General features: G+C 54.6%; 1 protein-coding gene across 6 annotated transcripts in view; it reads right to left on the bottom strand.

Moving 5' to 3' along the window:
• Positions 1–17,221, bottom strand: part of DNAJB12 (DnaJ heat shock protein family (Hsp40) member B12) — an 18,148-nt gene extending 927 nt beyond the window's left edge. For 2 of the 6 annotated variants that reach the window (XR_013338658.1, XR_013338659.1), the window contains exons 1-9: positions 16,993–17,221; positions 9,461–9,632; positions 8,606–8,751; positions 5,960–6,145; positions 5,759–5,838; positions 4,551–4,660; positions 2,793–2,965; positions 2,119–2,216; positions 557–988 (exon numbers count right to left, since the gene is read on the bottom strand). Coding sequence is in view for 1 of the 6 variants with exons in the window: in XM_077778574.1 (XP_077634700.1) it covers positions 959–988; positions 2,119–2,216; positions 2,793–2,965; positions 4,551–4,660; positions 5,759–5,838; positions 5,960–6,145; positions 8,606–8,751; positions 9,461–9,632; positions 16,993–17,125 (1,128 nt within the window). In the remaining 5 variants the exon portion in view is untranslated. Of the gene's footprint in view, positions 1–476; positions 1,129–2,064; positions 2,217–2,792; positions 2,966–4,550; positions 4,661–5,758; positions 5,839–5,959; positions 6,146–8,605; positions 8,752–9,460; positions 9,633–16,992 lie in introns of those variants that run through there. The other 4 variants (XR_013338661.1, XR_013338662.1, XR_013338660.1 and 1 more) reach the window with 4 other exon arrangements.
• Between the last annotated feature and the right edge of the window lie 45 nt (positions 17,222–17,266).

Below are 17,266 nucleotides of genomic sequence, written 5' to 3'. Positions count from 1 at the left end.
TAGGCAAAACCTGGTCCCCCTCTCTAACCTTGTTCTCTGTCACAGGGAGACAGAAAGCTCCCGGGCCCCAGGACTAAGAGCCCACCTGAGCTGACCAAAGCTTGAGGAGGGTGGCCTCATGCCCACAGGCTGCCTGGGGCCTCTACCATGACTCAGTGCTGTCGTGGTACCTGACCCTAGGGGCACTTTCTCCCCTGAAAGCCTGCTCTGCTCCAGCTTCACCATAAAGCTGGCAACCTCCAAGTTCTCTACGGACTTACACTATCATGATTACCGCTGCCATCAAAAGCAGGCTGGGTTTGAGGGGAACGTTGAAAGCTATGACCCGACTTTCCTAACGCTGTTAGCCATGGCTTAGTTACCAGCCTTTGAAGGACCAGGTTTCCTTCCCCAAACACGCCTCGTTTTCTAAAACAGGGAAGAAATCAGCTAAACAATTTAACCAAATCCCTGCATAGTTTAAAAAGTAGACTATGTATATATATATATCTTTATATATGCTATTTACATATAAATAGATATATATATATACACATATGCACGCTCTATAAATTACATTCTGTGGAGAGTTCTTGTTCCTCCTCCTCCTCTCCTTGGCCAATGCCTCTGACTGGCTTCCACGGAGAGGTGACTGGTGGTGGCTCCCGGGAGGGGGAGGAAGGCAGTTGGGCGCCCCCTCCCCCAGCCCTTTCCACAGACATTTGCTGCAAGTTTTACATTCTACTTTCGTTGCCATGGTTTCCGTATCCTAGGAGCAGCCGAAGTGGAGCCTGCGCCTCTGCCAGCCCTGGGAGGGAGGGAAGCAGCCCCGTGGCAGGTTTTCCTGTCCTAAGGGCCTTCGGCATTTACTGGGTGAGAGAGAGGGCAGTTGTGCGGCGTTCGGCCTCCAATTCCATTTTAATTTTTCTTTTTATGTCTTTCCTTAAATATACAGTCCATCACCTTGGCTCAGTGCATGTCACCAAAAATTCTCCAGGGATTTCATGGTCTGGGGAGGAGAGTGGTAAGAGTTAGCCTGGCCGTCCCGCGGCCGGGAGCCTCCAGCTCAGCCCGCACGAACAAGCCTCCCTCCTGCGCTCTGTCACTTGCGGAGGCGCTAGCAGGTGGCCTTCACGCACAGCTGGACCCCTGCAGAGGGGGACACAGGTAGAGGACGGATGGGCAGGGACTAACCCAGATGAGAACCTTTACTGGCTCTGCCTACATCCTCTGGGCTGGGGCTAGTGCGTCCCCTCTGGCAAATGCTGGAAGCAGAGCTCACTACCCACACGCAGGGGTAAAGGAGGCGTGGAGTCTGCTACCAGCAACTTGCATTTCCCCCACCCATTCTGCGCTACGGGCTCTGTGTTTGACCCTAAACTCATGACCTTCTGCTCTCTTCCTCAGACCACAGGTGAGGTGCCGGGCAGGGCGCACTGGCACTTGAGAGCGTGCCTCTGATTCCACTAGAGGGCGGTGGTCAGGGCGACAGGCCTCTCCTGCTCCCAGCCTGTTGGCTCCCTCCCTGGGCCACCGTGGGGCTGCTCATCCATCTTGTTCCATTTCCTCCTGCCTGCAAGGGCAGAGGAAGAGCTGGGATCTTAGCCCACCTGCTCTCACGTGTTTCTTCCTGCTGTCAGGTGGGGACTATGTGTGTGTGGGAGGTGGGGGAGGCTATCTTGGGACCAGTAATACTTGGTGGTCTAAATACCAGAGCATAGACAATAGTCTGTTGGCCCGAGGGAAAGGGCCACGGTGACTTGGTGGCTCGATCAGACCAGGGAGGCAGGGGTGGAACTTAGCCATGGCCTTGGGTTCCTCCTCCTGATTCTCAGGCACCCCCCCCGCCCAGAGCTGGGGAATTGGGAGGGGGCAGTAGACAGTAGCACTGGAGCCTGAACCAGACCTTGGGTTCTGAGCACACCCTAGAGCTGCCCCAGCTTTGCAGGCTGGAGGTCAGGCCGGGGACAAGGAGTCTGTGCCATAATCAACAGCCTATTTCCCTCTCCCTCCCACCCTCCTCTGCCTTATGACCAGGGCCAAAGCTGCCAGGAGTTGCAGGGCAGAGGAGGCCCTGGCTCATACTTGGACCTCGGTGGCGTGGCTGGCCCAGGACTATCCATGCAGGGAAGCCTGCACCTCTGACAGTCGGCTACAGCTTGGGGTGCCCATCTTCTGTGCTTTGTGGTACATATCTGTGTCACCGAAGTAGCGGGCCCGGTACAGCAAGCCTTCCTCTGCAAAGCAAGAGGGCAGAGTTAGGGCACACCTGGTATTCCCCCAAGGGCTACCGGAGCACTTGCCTAGCCTGTGGGGGTGGGAGGGAGGCTGTTACAGGCGCCGGAGCTGGGGCAGAGCTGGCCTCCCTTTAGGAAAGGCCCTGGAGAGCAGCCTATGGTCCCAACTCGGGAGAGCGACAGAGGCCCCTTTTTACACACTGTAGGTAAGATCAGTCAAGGAAAGAACCTGTCATTCTGGTTAGACCTCCTTAGGGCCCCACAGATACAGCTGGATGGCCAATCGCTAGGTGGCCAGGACATGTGCTCCGGTCCATTCCAACACACTTACCTCTGGCAGCCACACTCACGCTGACGGCAGGGACTTACGGGAACCTGGAGGAAATCTCCAGGTGGCCCCTGGCTCCCAGCCCTAGGGAAGCAGGGGTGGGGTCCCGCTTTTGACTGGGAGGTGGCCGGTGCAAGGCGGTCGAGGCAGTGCGAGGCAGTGCCAGGCGCTGGGCCTGCAAATCCCCGGCGAGCAGGGCTTTCCCCTTCCCCGCTCTCAAGCTCTGTCCCCGCGACACACACACTCACTCTGCTGCTTCTCCTTCCAGCAGTTGTTTCGGAGGTTGGCGATATAGTCATCTTCTACATTCCGTTCAACTGTTTTGAGGCTGGAGCCTGTGTACTCCTTGGAGAAGGTGTCTGCCACGTAGTAGACAACGTTCAGGTGGTCAGTGACTCGCTTCTGGATGTGGCCCACCGACCTGGCCAGAAATATATCAAGCACAAAGTGGGCCCGGGTCCTCAGGCCCAGGACAGCTCTAAGGACGACAGGGTCCCCTGACATGGGGTACCGCGCGGGCCACAGGACTTGCTTCCCTCTGAACTGGAGAGGAGCTCGCACGGCACCCAAAATGAGGGTCTTAAGGAAAGGCAGGGTGTCCCTCCTGTCTAAGTGGCCCGCACTGTGGGCAGCCCTTCCTCAGGCTCTCTGCTTACCACACTGCTGACCCGGGGCCTGTGGGGACGAGCCCCTTTTGAGAGGCCCAGGTCAGTGCAGTAGCGGAGCCTGGGCTCTGCCTCTGATTAGGGGTGTGAGTCGGGGTCCCCGTGCCTCCAACTCTGCACTCTTCCCCTAAGCTGATTGTTGCCCGCGGCCTGTCTGCCTGCCCAGGAACGCCCATTCTCGGGTTAAGAGGCTTAGGAACAACATGACACAAGGACTCTAAGGACCTGTGTCCTTCCAGCTTTTGGTCCTATCTTCCAGCTCCACCCACAGGCTCTGTAGGCAGCGCCTTGACACGCAGCAGACAGGAGACAGTGCTGGCGGTGAACAGCCCCTACCTGCCCTCTGCTGCCTCTCCAGCAGCGGCTGCGGAGCTAAGTAAGGGCTGGCGACAGGCCACAGAGAGCCTGTGCTGCTCTGCCCCCTGCTGGCCGAGAGGAAGGCCGCCAGGCTCTCAGACAGGGCCAGGCCACTTTGGGGGAGCAGAGGGTTCCCACCAATAGAAGCTGAGCACCCACTATGTAACTAGGTATCAGATATGGTGCCAGATGCTGGAAATAAATGAGGGGAGCTAATGCCTTCAAAGGCCAGATAACTTGCCCAAGTTCACTACTGGCAGTCGAGACCATAAATTCATTCAACAAATACTATTGAACATTTCTAATGAGCCTGGCATTAAAAAAAATTTTTTCTGCTTATTTATTTTAAAGTAATCTCTATGCCCTACATGGGGTTTGAACTCAAGACTCAGATCAAGAAATCTCATGCTCCATTGACTGAACCAGACAGGCACCCCAAACCTGGCATTTTATGTTTCTGACGGACTCATTCAGTTTTCACAAGCACAGAGATGTTATTTGCATCGCACAGATGAGGATACCAAGGCTCAGAGAAGTCATGTAAGTTGTCTAAGGTCACACAGCTGCTTAGTTAATAAAGGAGATGGGATTCAAAGCCACTTTTGCTCTCATTCTAGAGCCCCTAGTCTTCCCATGGCCCCAAAGCCCCCCAACCAGAACTGAAGAGCAGAAGTTCTTATCTTAAGGTCAGCAGATACAATGGGGGGAGGGACATGAAGCCTGTGAAATCATATGCAAAGTTGTGTGTATGTGCAGTGTTCGAGGGAAGAGATCTGCAGTTCTCACTGCATTTTCTTAGGGCACCGTGATACTAAAAAGATCAAGAACCTAATCTCAACAGAGCAAGTGTATTTTCTTGATTCTAAGCCAGAGTTCCGAATTGTGATCAATGACCCTCAGGATGGGAAGGAAGGCCCCCGACGCGGGCTTAGAATCCGAAGTCCGTGTGTGCCTACCACCCCATTCCTCGCGGTGGGTACTCACGGCCTGGGGCTCAGGCTGTACGGGGGGCTGGAGACCATGAGCTGGCTGAGCGCCGACACGAGGATCAGGATGAGGATGGGCATCAGCTGAACAAATACCCCCAGCCCGCCCTGGAGGAAAGAGCCAGTGGTCACTCGGCTGGACCTGGGTGGGAGTGCGGCATCAGCCGCAATCACCACCAGCTTCCCGGGCACAAAGGAGCCTGGGTGGCAGGAGGCAGCCACCACAAACAGCCCGTGACACCCCTCTCTCTGCTTCCCTCTCATGGGCCCCCCCAAAACACAGAAGCTCCTCCACCTGCTGGTTTCCCCAGATGAAAACAAAACAGCAACTGGTATTAAATATAGGAAGAGAGTGCCTGTATGCATTTACTTATCAGAGAGCACCAACAAAATGAGCTGAAGTGGCTTCCTCCAGAACGGTAGGCGTGGCTGGAGGGAGATTTTCACTATATACGTATACCTTTTTGAATTTTGCACCATATGAATATATTACCAATTTAAAAACTGCCAGTTAAATTGTAAATAAGAACAAATTTGTTCACCGTGTGATAGTCTGTCATTTAAAAAACTCTTCTGTATGTTAAATACAAACACAGACGCTAAGTTTAAAGAAATGAGTAAATAAAAACATAAGGTCACATTGACAGAGCAAAAGGGAACTCCTCTGCCTGTCATAATTTTAAAGGCTATGGAACTGTCTGCAGTATTTTAATCTTAGTCCGCTAGCTGCTCTTTAACCCGTGGCATTCAGTGTTTTTGAAGCAATGTCTTGCTTTAGCTTTTGTATGCATTTTTTAAGAGTGCTGAAAAGAAGAGCCAACGACCTTTGTCATCCTTGACAAATCTCTCATGAAGTTTCACTTCCCATTGCTTGGAAAATGTCACTTTGGCCTTATGAACAAATGGACTGCAGAAAGGCCAATCACATTCAAACCTGTCTGTAGGTGGAGAATTTTCTGCATTGCATTCCCTGACAGAGGCCATCAAATCCCCTCGCCTTCTGAGCAGCACTGTGGAGTGTGGCTCCCTCTAGTGTCGCTCAGTAGAATGGCAAGGAGGGGCTAAGATGGCTCCCTGGCCTGGAACTGTGGGGGCACTGCCTGTCCCAGGACAGACAGCTGGGGATGTCACTCCCTCTTCAGGCCCCGCACCCTGGGCGGGGCTCGGCACCCTCCCCCTGCTCTCCCCGGTGCCTTCCTCACTCACGTCACCCTGGTTCTCCCTGCGGTCCTGCCTTTGTTGGTAGGTATAGCGCATGCGGCCGTTGCTGTAGACGTGGACGTTACCTGGGGGCCAGAGGGACTGAGTCAGGGGGTGGGGCTGCAGGAAAAGGGAGAGGCTGGCATCTAGTCTCCCACCATCACCCCCAGGGAGACCTGGCTGCGGAGGTGGGGGTAGGGTACTTACTAGATGGGAAACCACCGCCAAAGAACATGTTGAAGAGGTCTTCTGGGGAGATATCAGCCTCAAAGCCACGGTGGAAGTCCCCATGCCCGTGGCCATGCCGGGCTGCCTGGTTCTTGTCATCACCGAACTGGTCATACTGTTTCCTTTTCTCTGGGTTACTAAGTACAGCATACGCTGTGCCAATAGCTAGAAAAGGAGGTAGAAGTCAGGCCTGGAGACGGTGGGCATGCAGGTGGAGGTGCCCATGGCAGCCAAGAGCTTCCTTCTTTCAGGTACTCAAGTAGTGCTTTAGGAAGCAGGAGTCCTTGTGGCCAGAGGGAGGTTTGGCTATTGGGCTCGTGTCGCGAGGGGGCAGGGAGGAATACTTCTAAGTGGATCTGGGCAGTCCCGGCCAGGTCCCAGCTTAACACTCAGGCTCCTCGTGCTCCAGCTCATGACAATGGTCCAGCCTCTTCTCTGCCCCAGGCCCTTTTTGGGAATTATCTTATTTACTCCTACAGCGACTGTCAGGAAGGGCCAAATCCCTAGGTTCTAGTCAAAGCTTCACTGTTGGTGGTGTGGCAGGGTGAGCCCTCGCCTCCCTGGGGTCCTGGTCCTGGCTGCTGTTTCTTGGCCTGGACCCAAGGCCGCCCCATGATAAGCTCCCCAGGAGGGAAACCTGTGCCTCAATGGCCCCAGCTCTGGGCCCTCCCTAGTCTCTCGCCCTTTCTCAAGCGGCCCACCCCAAAGGAGTAGGCTGAAGCTGCATCGGCTTCAGAACCTGCAGCCCTTGAGAGTAAGGAGAATCCTCCTCTTCCTGCCACTGTGACAGGGTCCCAGGGCTAGATCTGACCTCTTAGTTGCCTCCTGGGCGGGCCGCAGGCAGAAGTCAGGGCTGGAGCAACATTAACTGTGGCCGCCCTGCCTCCCTATTCTCTTCCCCTTTTCCCCGCAGGGCAGGCCGCCAGGCGGTGATGCCTGCAGACTACCCAGCACCCCGCAGGACCAACTCCACATGGCCTGGAATGGGGCACCCAGGTTGGGCCCCAGGAAAGAGCTCACCAGGTCTTAGGGATCTGCTCTGCCACAGGCTCCCTACTTGGCCGTGGTCACTGCCTCACGTGAGCGTGTGTTACGCGTGAGCGTGCATTACGTGTGAGTGTGTGTTATGTGTGAGCGTGTGTGTACTACAGGGCTGGCTGTGGCTGCTGCCGCTGAGGCGGCCACCAGGCCACAGGCCACTGACCTGAGGCCACCCTGTCCCCCAGCACAGGGAGACTGGTACCAAGACTCCAAGATGGGGATGTGCATACAAGTGAGTCAGGAGGCCTGCTTCCGACCAGCGCCCACTGTGCGACCTTGGAGAAGCCACTGGTGCTTAGTACTGCACAGGGGCCCTCCTGGGCCAGGTGGGGCCAGTCCCCACGCTACTTCCCAGAGGGAGGCAAACCCAAGCCCTTGAAGGCTCTAAAAGGGACACGGCAGCCACGATATGTAGAACTGCAGTGCCCCGCAACACGGTGCTGGCTCACAGTCAGCACGTGCGTGCTCAGAAGTTCAATAAAAAATATAAATGATTAGGGATGCCTGGGTGGCTCAGTCGGTTAAGCGTCCGACTTCGGCTCAGGTCATGATCTCACAGTTCATGGGTTCGAGCCCCGCATCGGGCTCTGTGCTGACTGCTAGCTCAGAGCCTGGAGCCTGTTTCAGATTCTGTGTCTCCCTCTGTCTCTGACCCTCCCCTGCTCACACTGTCCCTCTCTCCCTCTCAGAAATAAAAAAAAAAATAAAAAAAAAAATAAAAAATATAAACGATTACAGGGCGGCTTCTGATTTTAGCCAGAATTGAAACCCCGGTTTCAGAACAAAACGGCCCTGAGGCCAGAGACTGCCATGACTGTCACTGTAGGCCCAAAAGTGTGTGTGTGTGTGTGTGTGTAGAGGGGAGGGGTGTATGGTGTGTGTGCCTGTGAGTGGTGTGTAGTGTGTATGTATGTGTTGTGTGTATATGGTGTGTAAGTGTGTTATGTATGTGTGGCATGAGAGAGTGTGTGTGGTGTGTGTGTTATGGGTAAGTGTGTGTGTGTGGAGTGTGTGATGTGAGACTCCTGTTTACGGGGTATATGGTGTGAGAGCAAGTGTGTGTAGGGGTGGTAGGTGACTGTGTTATGTGTGAGTGTGTGTGGAGGGAGCGGGTCGTTGGAAACTGCCGAGTGTGTATGTCGTGTGTGCATGGTGCGTGCGTGTGTCCTGCAGGGTTGGCAGAGGCTGCTGGTGATGGTGAGGCCACTAGGTCACAAGCCCACTGACCTGAGGCTTTCTTGCCCCTCAACACAGGGAAACTGGTACCGAGATCCCAAGATGGGGACGTGCATACAGGTGAGGCAGGGGGCCTGCGTCCGCCCCTTAATTGCTACGTGACCTTGGAGAAGCCACTGGTCCTCTCCTGCCTCAGCTCCCCTCCTGTAAGCTGTGGGGAACAAGGAGGAAGGGAGGCAGGGGTGGTGCCATCTGAGCTCCGACAGACTCTATGCGAGAGGTGGCTCCCAGGACTTTCTTTCCAGGGAGCAGCTCCTGAGCCCAGGGCACGCGGGTCCAAGGCCACTGACTCCTTCCAGGGACAGGAGATGAAAACCGCCGAGCACTGGGAAACCACGGCTAGCTTACCTTTGAAAGCTTCAGTGGCCCCGGGTGCGTGGTTCTTGTCTGGGTGGAACTTGAGGGCCAGCTTGCGGTAGGCCTTCTTCAGGTCCTCATCGGAGGCCCCTCTGCTCACCCCCAGGATCTCATAGTAATCCTTACACTGCTTGACCCTGGGGGAGGGGGTAGAGCGGGCCCGGGGCCGTGAGGTGAGGTGGGTGAGAGCAGTATGGGCGCACGGCTCTGAGAAGGCTCAGGGACCAGCAGGGCATGGGGTCCTCGGGGACAAGGGGGCCTCAGTAAGCACCACCTGGAATGGGGAGCTAGGTAGGGCCCAGTGGAAACAACCGGAATACATTTAGGACTTAAGAGGGGGCAGCTGCAGCCTTTCAGGCCAGGAACCATTTCCCTTTGCTAATAGTGCCTTCACTAGGGGCCACCTAGGAAGGACGGTCAGTGTCTGGGCAGGGGCTCACCCAGGCCCTGGAGGGATAACCGTCTCCCGTCTCCATTCTATGCCACACAGGCCATAGTCTGAAAGGGTCTTTGTTGGGGTGGGGGAGAAGCTGGAAGGGGAGCCCAGGCCCCAACTCTGATCAACAGAGCTGTGTAAAGAGGCCGGGCTCACCCGGCCAGTGGCAGAGTCAGCATTTCTAGCCTCTGCTGTGGGTTGACTTGGCAGGAGGGGACAGCAGAGCCCCGAGTTCCATGCTGTATTCCAGGGCCGGTGAGCCTGCCCAGCTGGACCTCCTCCATCCTCAGGAACGCCCCCCCGCCAGGGCCCATCCAGACCACGGGCAGATGTAAGGTGGAGGACACGCTGCAGGAAGCCCCCTCGAGATCTGAAAGCTTGCCCACGGCACCAGGCGCCAGCCCCTCTACCTTTTCACTGCTGCTACTTGCTCTGCAGTGTAGCCTTTGGTGCCCTCTCCTCCTCCAGCTTCTCCGTTGGCCGAGGGGGCATCAGTCCCACCTGCTTTCCTGTGGGTCGTGTCTGTGGGTTGGGGATGGTCACCAGTAGACTGTGGTTTCTGGTTGAGGGACTCGATCAGGGCTGTGCAAGGCAAACAAACCATTCAGGGCTCCTGTTCCAGCGAAGCCACAGGCCATGGCCGAGGGGCTGCCTGGTCCCCACATCCCGCCTGCTGCGTCGCCCAGCAAAGCCAGTAGCTCCCTCCCAAACTTGGGCCTGGGTGGGGTGCGGGGGGCTAGTGGGATAGTCGCTTGCTCTTGGGAGTTGTCAGGGTGTGGGTTATTTTAAATCTTTTTTTAAAGATTTTGTTTTTAATTAATCTCTGCACCCAACATGGAGCTCAAACTTACAACCCTGCAAGAGTCGCATGCTCTACTGACTGAGCCAGCCAGGCACCCCTGGGGCTGGGTTATTTTAAAACTCCACATAAAAACAAACTATTAGCCCTTCAGGTTTAAAAAAAAGAATCCCAAAGCGGTGTGTTTCACGGACTTTGCTGAGTGCATTGAGGGGCAAGTCCTCTGCCTGTCTCACTGGGGACCGCACTTAGCAGGACCAGCTGTTTCTGCTGCGATTGCTGGGCAAGGCCCCCTGGGCACCTTCACTTTGCTGTGAGGGGGGATGGGGACAATGAGCGTGCCCCAGGGCCAGGGACGGCAGGAGACCCAGGACATAGATCTCTCCTCTGCTACTTGCTATTCCTTACACTTTCCAAGCGGCTGGCCATGTCAAACGTCTTACTTCAGTGTTCAGAGTCTACACAGGGCATTAGCTGTCACCCTCAGATAGGGTCTCAGGGACTCCAACCCGTCTGTGGTTCCTGCTGAAGAGCCCAAATCTCTGGCCAAAGTTCCCTGTGCCCATTGATTCCAGGCACAAAATCCGTTCTGGAAACTCCAGTCATGCCTGGGGTGCAGTGCCCTGGGAAGCGAGGCACCTGGACCGCTGCAGGGACCCAGGACTCTGTGCTGAGCAAGGACAGCAGTGCCCTTGGCTGGCCCCCAGCTTCTTTCAAACACGCCAGGAGCCTGCTGGGCTCAGGGCACCGTGCTGGGTGTCGGACACCCTCCACCACAATGCCCCTGGGTCTCACACGAGGCGCCTGGAGCAGGGCCTGCTGGGAGCAGAGCACTGGGATTCAAGCGGACCACTGTGCCCTAAGCCACTGCTGTCTTAGTGCAGCCAACTCACAGATCCCACTGGGTGGGGAGCTGACAGTCAAGCTTGCCTCGCAGGAGGGAGCTGAAGGACTCCGGTAGCAAACCCCAAGGGTGCACACTGAGAAGAGTCATCGTAGTGAGTGCTCGCTATGTGTTAGGCAGGCCCAGATTCTGCCTCTACTAGTTCATTTAACTGTGACAATGGCTTTAGAAGTAGGTCTTATTACCACCTTCCCCATTATAAAGAAGGAGCTGCATGTTCGATGCACTGGCCCGTGGCTGCACAAGCTGGGATGTCCGGCTCCCAGAACCGTGTTCTTAACTATGCTATCCTGGACCGCATGACTGTGGCATGGGGAGCCCCTCCAGCACAGTCCTTCCAAATAAAGAGAAGTAAAAATTCAGAAAGAACTGCGTCCCAATCTCAGCTCAGTCATTCCTAGCAGTGTGGCCCTGGCTAATCTATAAAATCTGTCTGAACCCGTGTCCTACGGGATATGAGGGGAATGGGTATATAAGGATGAAATAACACTTGTCAGCACCTGGCGCAGAAACTGACAGTAAAAATTAAAACTGAGTAGCTGCTGATTTATGACACAGGCTGATGGCTGGCCAGGGAGGGAACCCCAGCTGGTGGGGCCAGGGAGTTCCAGGTCTTAGGAAAGCAAGGTCGCAGCACTCAGCAGGCTTTGAACCCAATGCAACCATGAGATTTCAGGCTGACCCAGATGCCAGGTCCATACCGAGCAAATGGCAAAGGAAGAAAAAGCAAAAGATGAAGAGATGCTGATGAACATGGGGCGGGGGCAGGGGCGGGGGAGGCAGGATGCTGGACTCAGAGGTCTTTTAAAGAAGTTATTTCAGGGGCGCCTGGGTGGTTCAGTCGGTTAAGCATCTGACTCTTGAACTCAGCCTCAGGTCATGATCTCACGGTTCGCAAGTTCGAGTCCCACATCAGGCTCTGTGCTGACAATGCGGAGCCTGCTTGGGAGTCTCTATCTCCTTCTCTTTCTGCCTTTCTCTCTCTCAAAAATAAGTAAACTTAAAAAAAAAAAAAAAACAAAGCCAGCTTGTCTATTTCTATTTGTCTGGAAGCCTCAGGGGTCCAGGCTGTGTTGATACACCCATGGAGAACATGACCGACCATTCAATTGCTATAGATACACAAAAGCATTAACCAGGAGACAGACTCATCTAGTATATCTCAGGGAAGATTCTGAAAACTTTCCAGGGCAGTTACATGGAGTCAGCCACTCTAATTTCTTTACACGGCAGAAAGAGAGCCCAAAGGGGAATGGATGTGCTCTGGGTCACACAGAAGGTTCCTGGTTGAGCTGACAATTCAACACTGTTGGGTGCTGGCAAGTAGGTCTCTCCCATGGCCTGGACACCCCATATGCCAGACCTGTGGGATGTGACTGCCTCATCCTGACTCACTGTTACATCCCCCGTGACCCAGGGGCTGACGGGCAAATGTCACAAGAGTAGGACACAGAACAGCTTAGCGTAGCTCTGGAGTTACACAGACAAGGCTGGGTTGACTCTGGCCCTCGCAGTAAAGCTGGCATATCTAAATAGACAGGAACTTGGAGGAAGAAACCAGAGCTGTTATCTGTTACTGTTCATTTTATTTCCAGGCCCCCTCTCTGTTCCTGTAGTGCTCAGAGTGGGTTGGGAAAGGGAGGCCAGCACAGGGCAACAGCCTGGGAGAGGAGCTGGACAGTCCGGTTCTTTTGCTCCTTAGCCATGTGATCGAATCGTCAGTGAAGGCATGATGCCTGCCCTCCCAGAGCTGCTTTGAGGCATAAATAAGAGTCGGTGAAATTTGGTGAATGGAAGGGTTGAGTGCGCAGCAGGGCTCACGAAGGCCGGCTGACCCGAACGGATGACCCCACCCTGGACCCCGCGAGTACCAGACCATCTGTCACTCTAACACCTTCAGAGCAACTAGTCCTTCCCCACCCCACATGCTGGCCTTAGGGGCTTGGCCTTCCTGATCTCGCCTGGACCCACAGCCAGTCATTTCCTAGACCCTCAGGCAGCCTGGGCTGCGAGACCATCCGGCCAACCCTCTCTTCGTGTGCTGGGGAAACCGAGGACGTTCTCACTGCCTCCCTGAAAAACCTGGGACCTTCTACCAGAGTTGCTAAGCCTCAGGCAAAGGCAGTGCCCAGAGGGCTGCCAGTCCTTTCTAGGGACTGGCTGGGCCTTACTAGCCCTGCCCTATGACCTCTCGGCTTAGGGCCCAGCTACTATTCCACAGTACACGTGTCCAGCCCTTGGGGCCCCCCTCCTGCAGCACGAGTTTGAAATCCCCTCATGGCTTTTTCACTGTGAGTCCCCTCAGCCCTTCAAGGCTGCTCTAGATCTCCTTTCCCTCTGTCCACACTTCCACTTCTCCGAGACCAACCTTCCGCCCACGCTCTTGATTCCTTCCCTTCTCATTTCTCAACTTGCCCTTTCCCCACAAGGCCTGACGGTGCTGCTCACCACCTCCCTTCCCTGCCACACCACTCCAGGGCCACCTCCTGGGATGGCCTCCTCCTTTAGTCCCCATCTTACTCTGTCGCTTGCCTGGTCTCTGCCCACTGGCTAAGGGCAGGTGTGGCCCCTGGCTGTGCTTACAGCAGCCTCCTCTACGAGTTCCACACTTTCGCACTGTGACCCCAGCCAGGCAGGACTCCAATGAGCTCCATCAAAATGACAATGCCGGGCTCTGAGCTGGATCCTGGGGCTCTCTCCTGAGCTCCAAGCGGGCAGCAGCTCTGGGACATCCACCCGCACCCTGCCCTCTGCCCAGCAATTCCCACTCACCATCCTCAACCTCGCTTTCTCCTTGGCTGTACAGGCTTGGATTCTGTGTCCGCAGATTCTGTTCCTCTCAGCACAACTCTCACACAGGCTCAGTACCTCCTCTCCATGACCTTAGCCTCTTCGGGGATGCCAGCGCTCAGAGCTCCTGACCTACTGTGTGCAATGAATGGTCTCCCAATTGGTCTCGGCCTTGAGTCTCTCTCTTTCACTAACCCTTCTTGCTATTCTCTTTTCAGAGCAGCACCTTTATCTTATTCCTGCTATCAGAATCTTCAATGGTCTTTCCACCAACTACAGAATACCCTGGTCTGGCAGGAAAGCATTTCCACAATCTGGCCCCATCTTACTTGCCAGCGTTAATTCTCTCTATTCAAATTACCACCCCCACAGCCTCTTAGTCTTGCTACACCCAGTCCTCCCCCAGCTTCCAGCGTCCATGTCTTTTCCCCAGGAGGTTCTTCTCTAAGTCTCCTCCCTTCCTCCGAAGTGCAGTTCAAATGCTGCCTCTGTCCTGCTCCTCGGAACCTTCCCTCACTGCGATCTGCTGTTATTTGTAAGTCCTAGTGAGGACTCACTCATTCACTCTACTGCTTGTAACTTCACGTTCAGGGCGCCATCCCCAACACTTCCCTCCATGTCACCAGACTGTGAACTCATGGAGGGCGGGGACTGGATCTTTCCTGTCCACCCTTAAGTCCTCGGCATCTATCGCTGTGCTTAATTTTTCTTTAACCACGCTCTTATTTTTCCATAACTTTGTCTCCTTCACTCCATTGTAAGCTCGAGGTGAAGGATGGCCTCCAATCCTGCCATACCACTTTGCACCAAGCAGAGGGCTTTACAAGTAAAACAAAAAAACGTCTGTTGCGGGGCATCTGGATGGCTTAGATGGTTAAGTGTCTCAACTTTTTTTTTAATGATTATTTTTGGGAGAGACAGAGGCAGCAAGAACAATGGAGGGAGGGGCAGAGAGCAAGGGAGAGAGGATCCAAAGCAGGCTCTGCACTGACAGCACTGGGCCCGATGTGGGGCTTGAACCCATGAACTGTGAGATCATGGCCTGAGCTGAAATCAAGAATTGGAAACTTGGGGTGCTGACAGCGTGCAGAGCTTGCTTGGGATTCTTTCTCCCTTCCTCTGCCCTCCCCCACTCGCACACACTCCTCTCAAAAATAAATGAGTAAACTTAAGAAAGAAAGTCTGTTGCATTGAACAAGCACCTGGAATGAGCTCAAATCTCAAACAGCAAGTGTAGACAACTACCTAGTATGTTTTTTAACCAAGATTTCTCCATCCCAGGCCCAAGTAAACCCCAGGTCCTTGTCAGCACAGTACAGGGCTGCACACGGTACAAGGTGACATTTACAGAGAGGTATGAGGCGTAGTCTTTCCAGAATAGTATGACTATGACAACTGTGTAGCAGGTGACAATTCTGCCTGAGCAAATTCCAATTCTTGAGCCCCAGGAAGGACATCCCCAGGAGGCTGCTGACAGAAGATCTCCACAGGCCATACTGTTCCATCCTTTCTTGGCTGCCTGCTTCTGAGCCCCCAGAAACATCAGGGTTGGACAGGATTCTGAGAGCCTGCGGGCCCCCATCCCCATGCGCCTCTCTTACACACTGTGATTTATTTCATAAGGAAGCTTCTTGAGCAGCTTACCTCAGGAGTCCTGGCAAATAGAGACTGAAACCCTCTCCAAGAGAAGGCAAACAGGCCAAAGATCAACCTGTAGTCAGGAGGGAGGAAAATTCGAGCATTCCAGGTGGCCTCTTCTGCCAGTGTTCCCCTTTGTCAATTCCAAATGCGGCGGAGAAGGCTAGGAGACTGACTGTTGCTCTTTCATTTCACTCCTCTATTAAACATTTATAGAGTCACAGAACTTTCCAATTTCTAGCTGTGTAATCTTGGGCAAGTCCCTTGTCTCTGAGATATTTCCTTATCTATAGAACAAAGATAATGATCTTTGCTCTGCCTCCCTGATAGGGCAGGCTCAAGTGAGAAAATGTACTGGAAAGAGCTTTCTTTTTCTTCTTGTTTTCAAAGATTTTATTTTTAATTAAAAAAATTTTTTTTTACTGTTTATTTTTGAGAGAGACAGAGACAGAGCGCAAGCAGGAGAGGGGCAGAGAGAGAGGGAGACACGGAACCTGAAGCAGGCTCCAGGCTCCGAGCTGTCAGCACAGAGCCGGACATGGGGCTTGAATCTGCGAACTGTGAGATCATGACCTGAGCTGAAGTCGGAGGCTTAACCGGCTTAAGCCACCTAGGCGCTGGTAAAGATTTTGTTTTTTTAAAGTAATCTCCACACCCAACGTGGGGCTTGAACTTACAACCCCAAGATCAAGAGTTGCATGCTCTACCGTCTAGGTCAGTCAGGCGCCCCTCAGAAGAGCTTTCTAAACAGAGAAGCCCTAGGGTTATATTGTTACTCACATTGTCTGCACCAACCTTCTGATTTTCCAGATAAGGAAACCCAAGCTCAGAAAGATCACATGGTAGCAGTCAGAATAAGAACTCAGATCTTCTGATTCTGAGTACCTGTTATGTGCCAGACGGTTTACTGCGTGGTAACTGCCGGCACCGAGACCATATTTTTAATGGATTACCTCGTTCTCTCCTCCAGTTTGTATTAAGAAAAACTCACCTGAAGTCTTAGGTTAAAGAAAAAGAGAGTTCCTGGGTAGAGTGAAAGACTGAGTGGTTGGGACAACCTCACTAATCCCTCCCTCCCTGGGTTGGAAGCCTCAGCCGGGAGACACTTAGCTGCCCCGCCGTCCAATCGGCGGCCACTGATGGGCTCTTGGGGACGAGGGTGGGCGGGGTGGCCGAGGCCAGCGTCTCCAACAAGCCCCGAATCTCACAGGTGGATGAAGAAGCTTCCAGGAGGGAGTCAAGGGGCCCGCTCTCAGGGTAACCGTGCAAGGCGGCGGTGTGGAGCCGGGGAAAAGGCAGGCTGTAGTTTCGGGAGGGTGTTCCCAGGCCCTCGCCCGGAGACACCTTTCCAGGCCTTCCGAATGTCAGAAGTCTTCTTTCCCTCTCTCGAACCCATTCTGTCCGTCAAAGGAGTTATGTTTATTTTCCTAAACTATAGTATTTCCCAGGCCGGCAACCGGCCCTTGGCCACCGAATGGCCCTTTGGGAAAAGTAGTTCGATTTCGCCTCCAGGTAAGTTCCTTTCCACGCCCCGCCCGCGCCTCTCGTCCTCGAGAACTCCCAAATCTCAGAGGATTCCACAAGCACCCGGAAAATTGAAGTCGCGGCCGCCCCAGCCGTCAGGGGTTCAGCGTCTCGGAGGCGTGCGAGCGAAAGACTACACCTCCCAGCGGCCCCCGCGCGTCTCAGTGCGCAGGCGTAGCCGCGCCTCGCCACCCCTCCCCCTCCTCCAACTGCTCCCCTCGGTCCGTTCCCGTATTCCCCCCATCAGTTCTAATGTCCCCTCTGTCCCTCCGGCACCTCACACTCACCGCGAACTCGCGGCGTCGGGTACAGCCGCTGCGCCTTCTCCAGGAAGCGGAGTGCCCGGTCGGGCTGGTTGCTCTGGATGGCCTTGAGGGCGATGCTAATACAGCGCTCGGCTTCATCCTTGTTGGATTCCATGGCGGAACCAGAGCGCGGAACCAGGGAGGGGGAGGCCGGGCGAGCGGAGGGCTGCGCCAGCCGCCGGCACGTCGCGGGGCAGGCGGGCGCAGGCTGATGACATAAACCCTCCGCCCCTCCTTTTCCGAGAGTTGAGCGAGG

This window comes from Crocuta crocuta, unplaced genomic scaffold, assembly GCF_008692635.1.
Source record: "Crocuta crocuta isolate KB4526 unplaced genomic scaffold, BGI_CrCroc_1.0 scaffold167, whole genome shotgun sequence".
NCBI lineage: Eukaryota > Metazoa > Chordata > Mammalia > Carnivora > Hyaenidae > Crocuta > Crocuta crocuta.
This window is presented reverse-complemented; position numbering and strand designations above follow the sequence as displayed.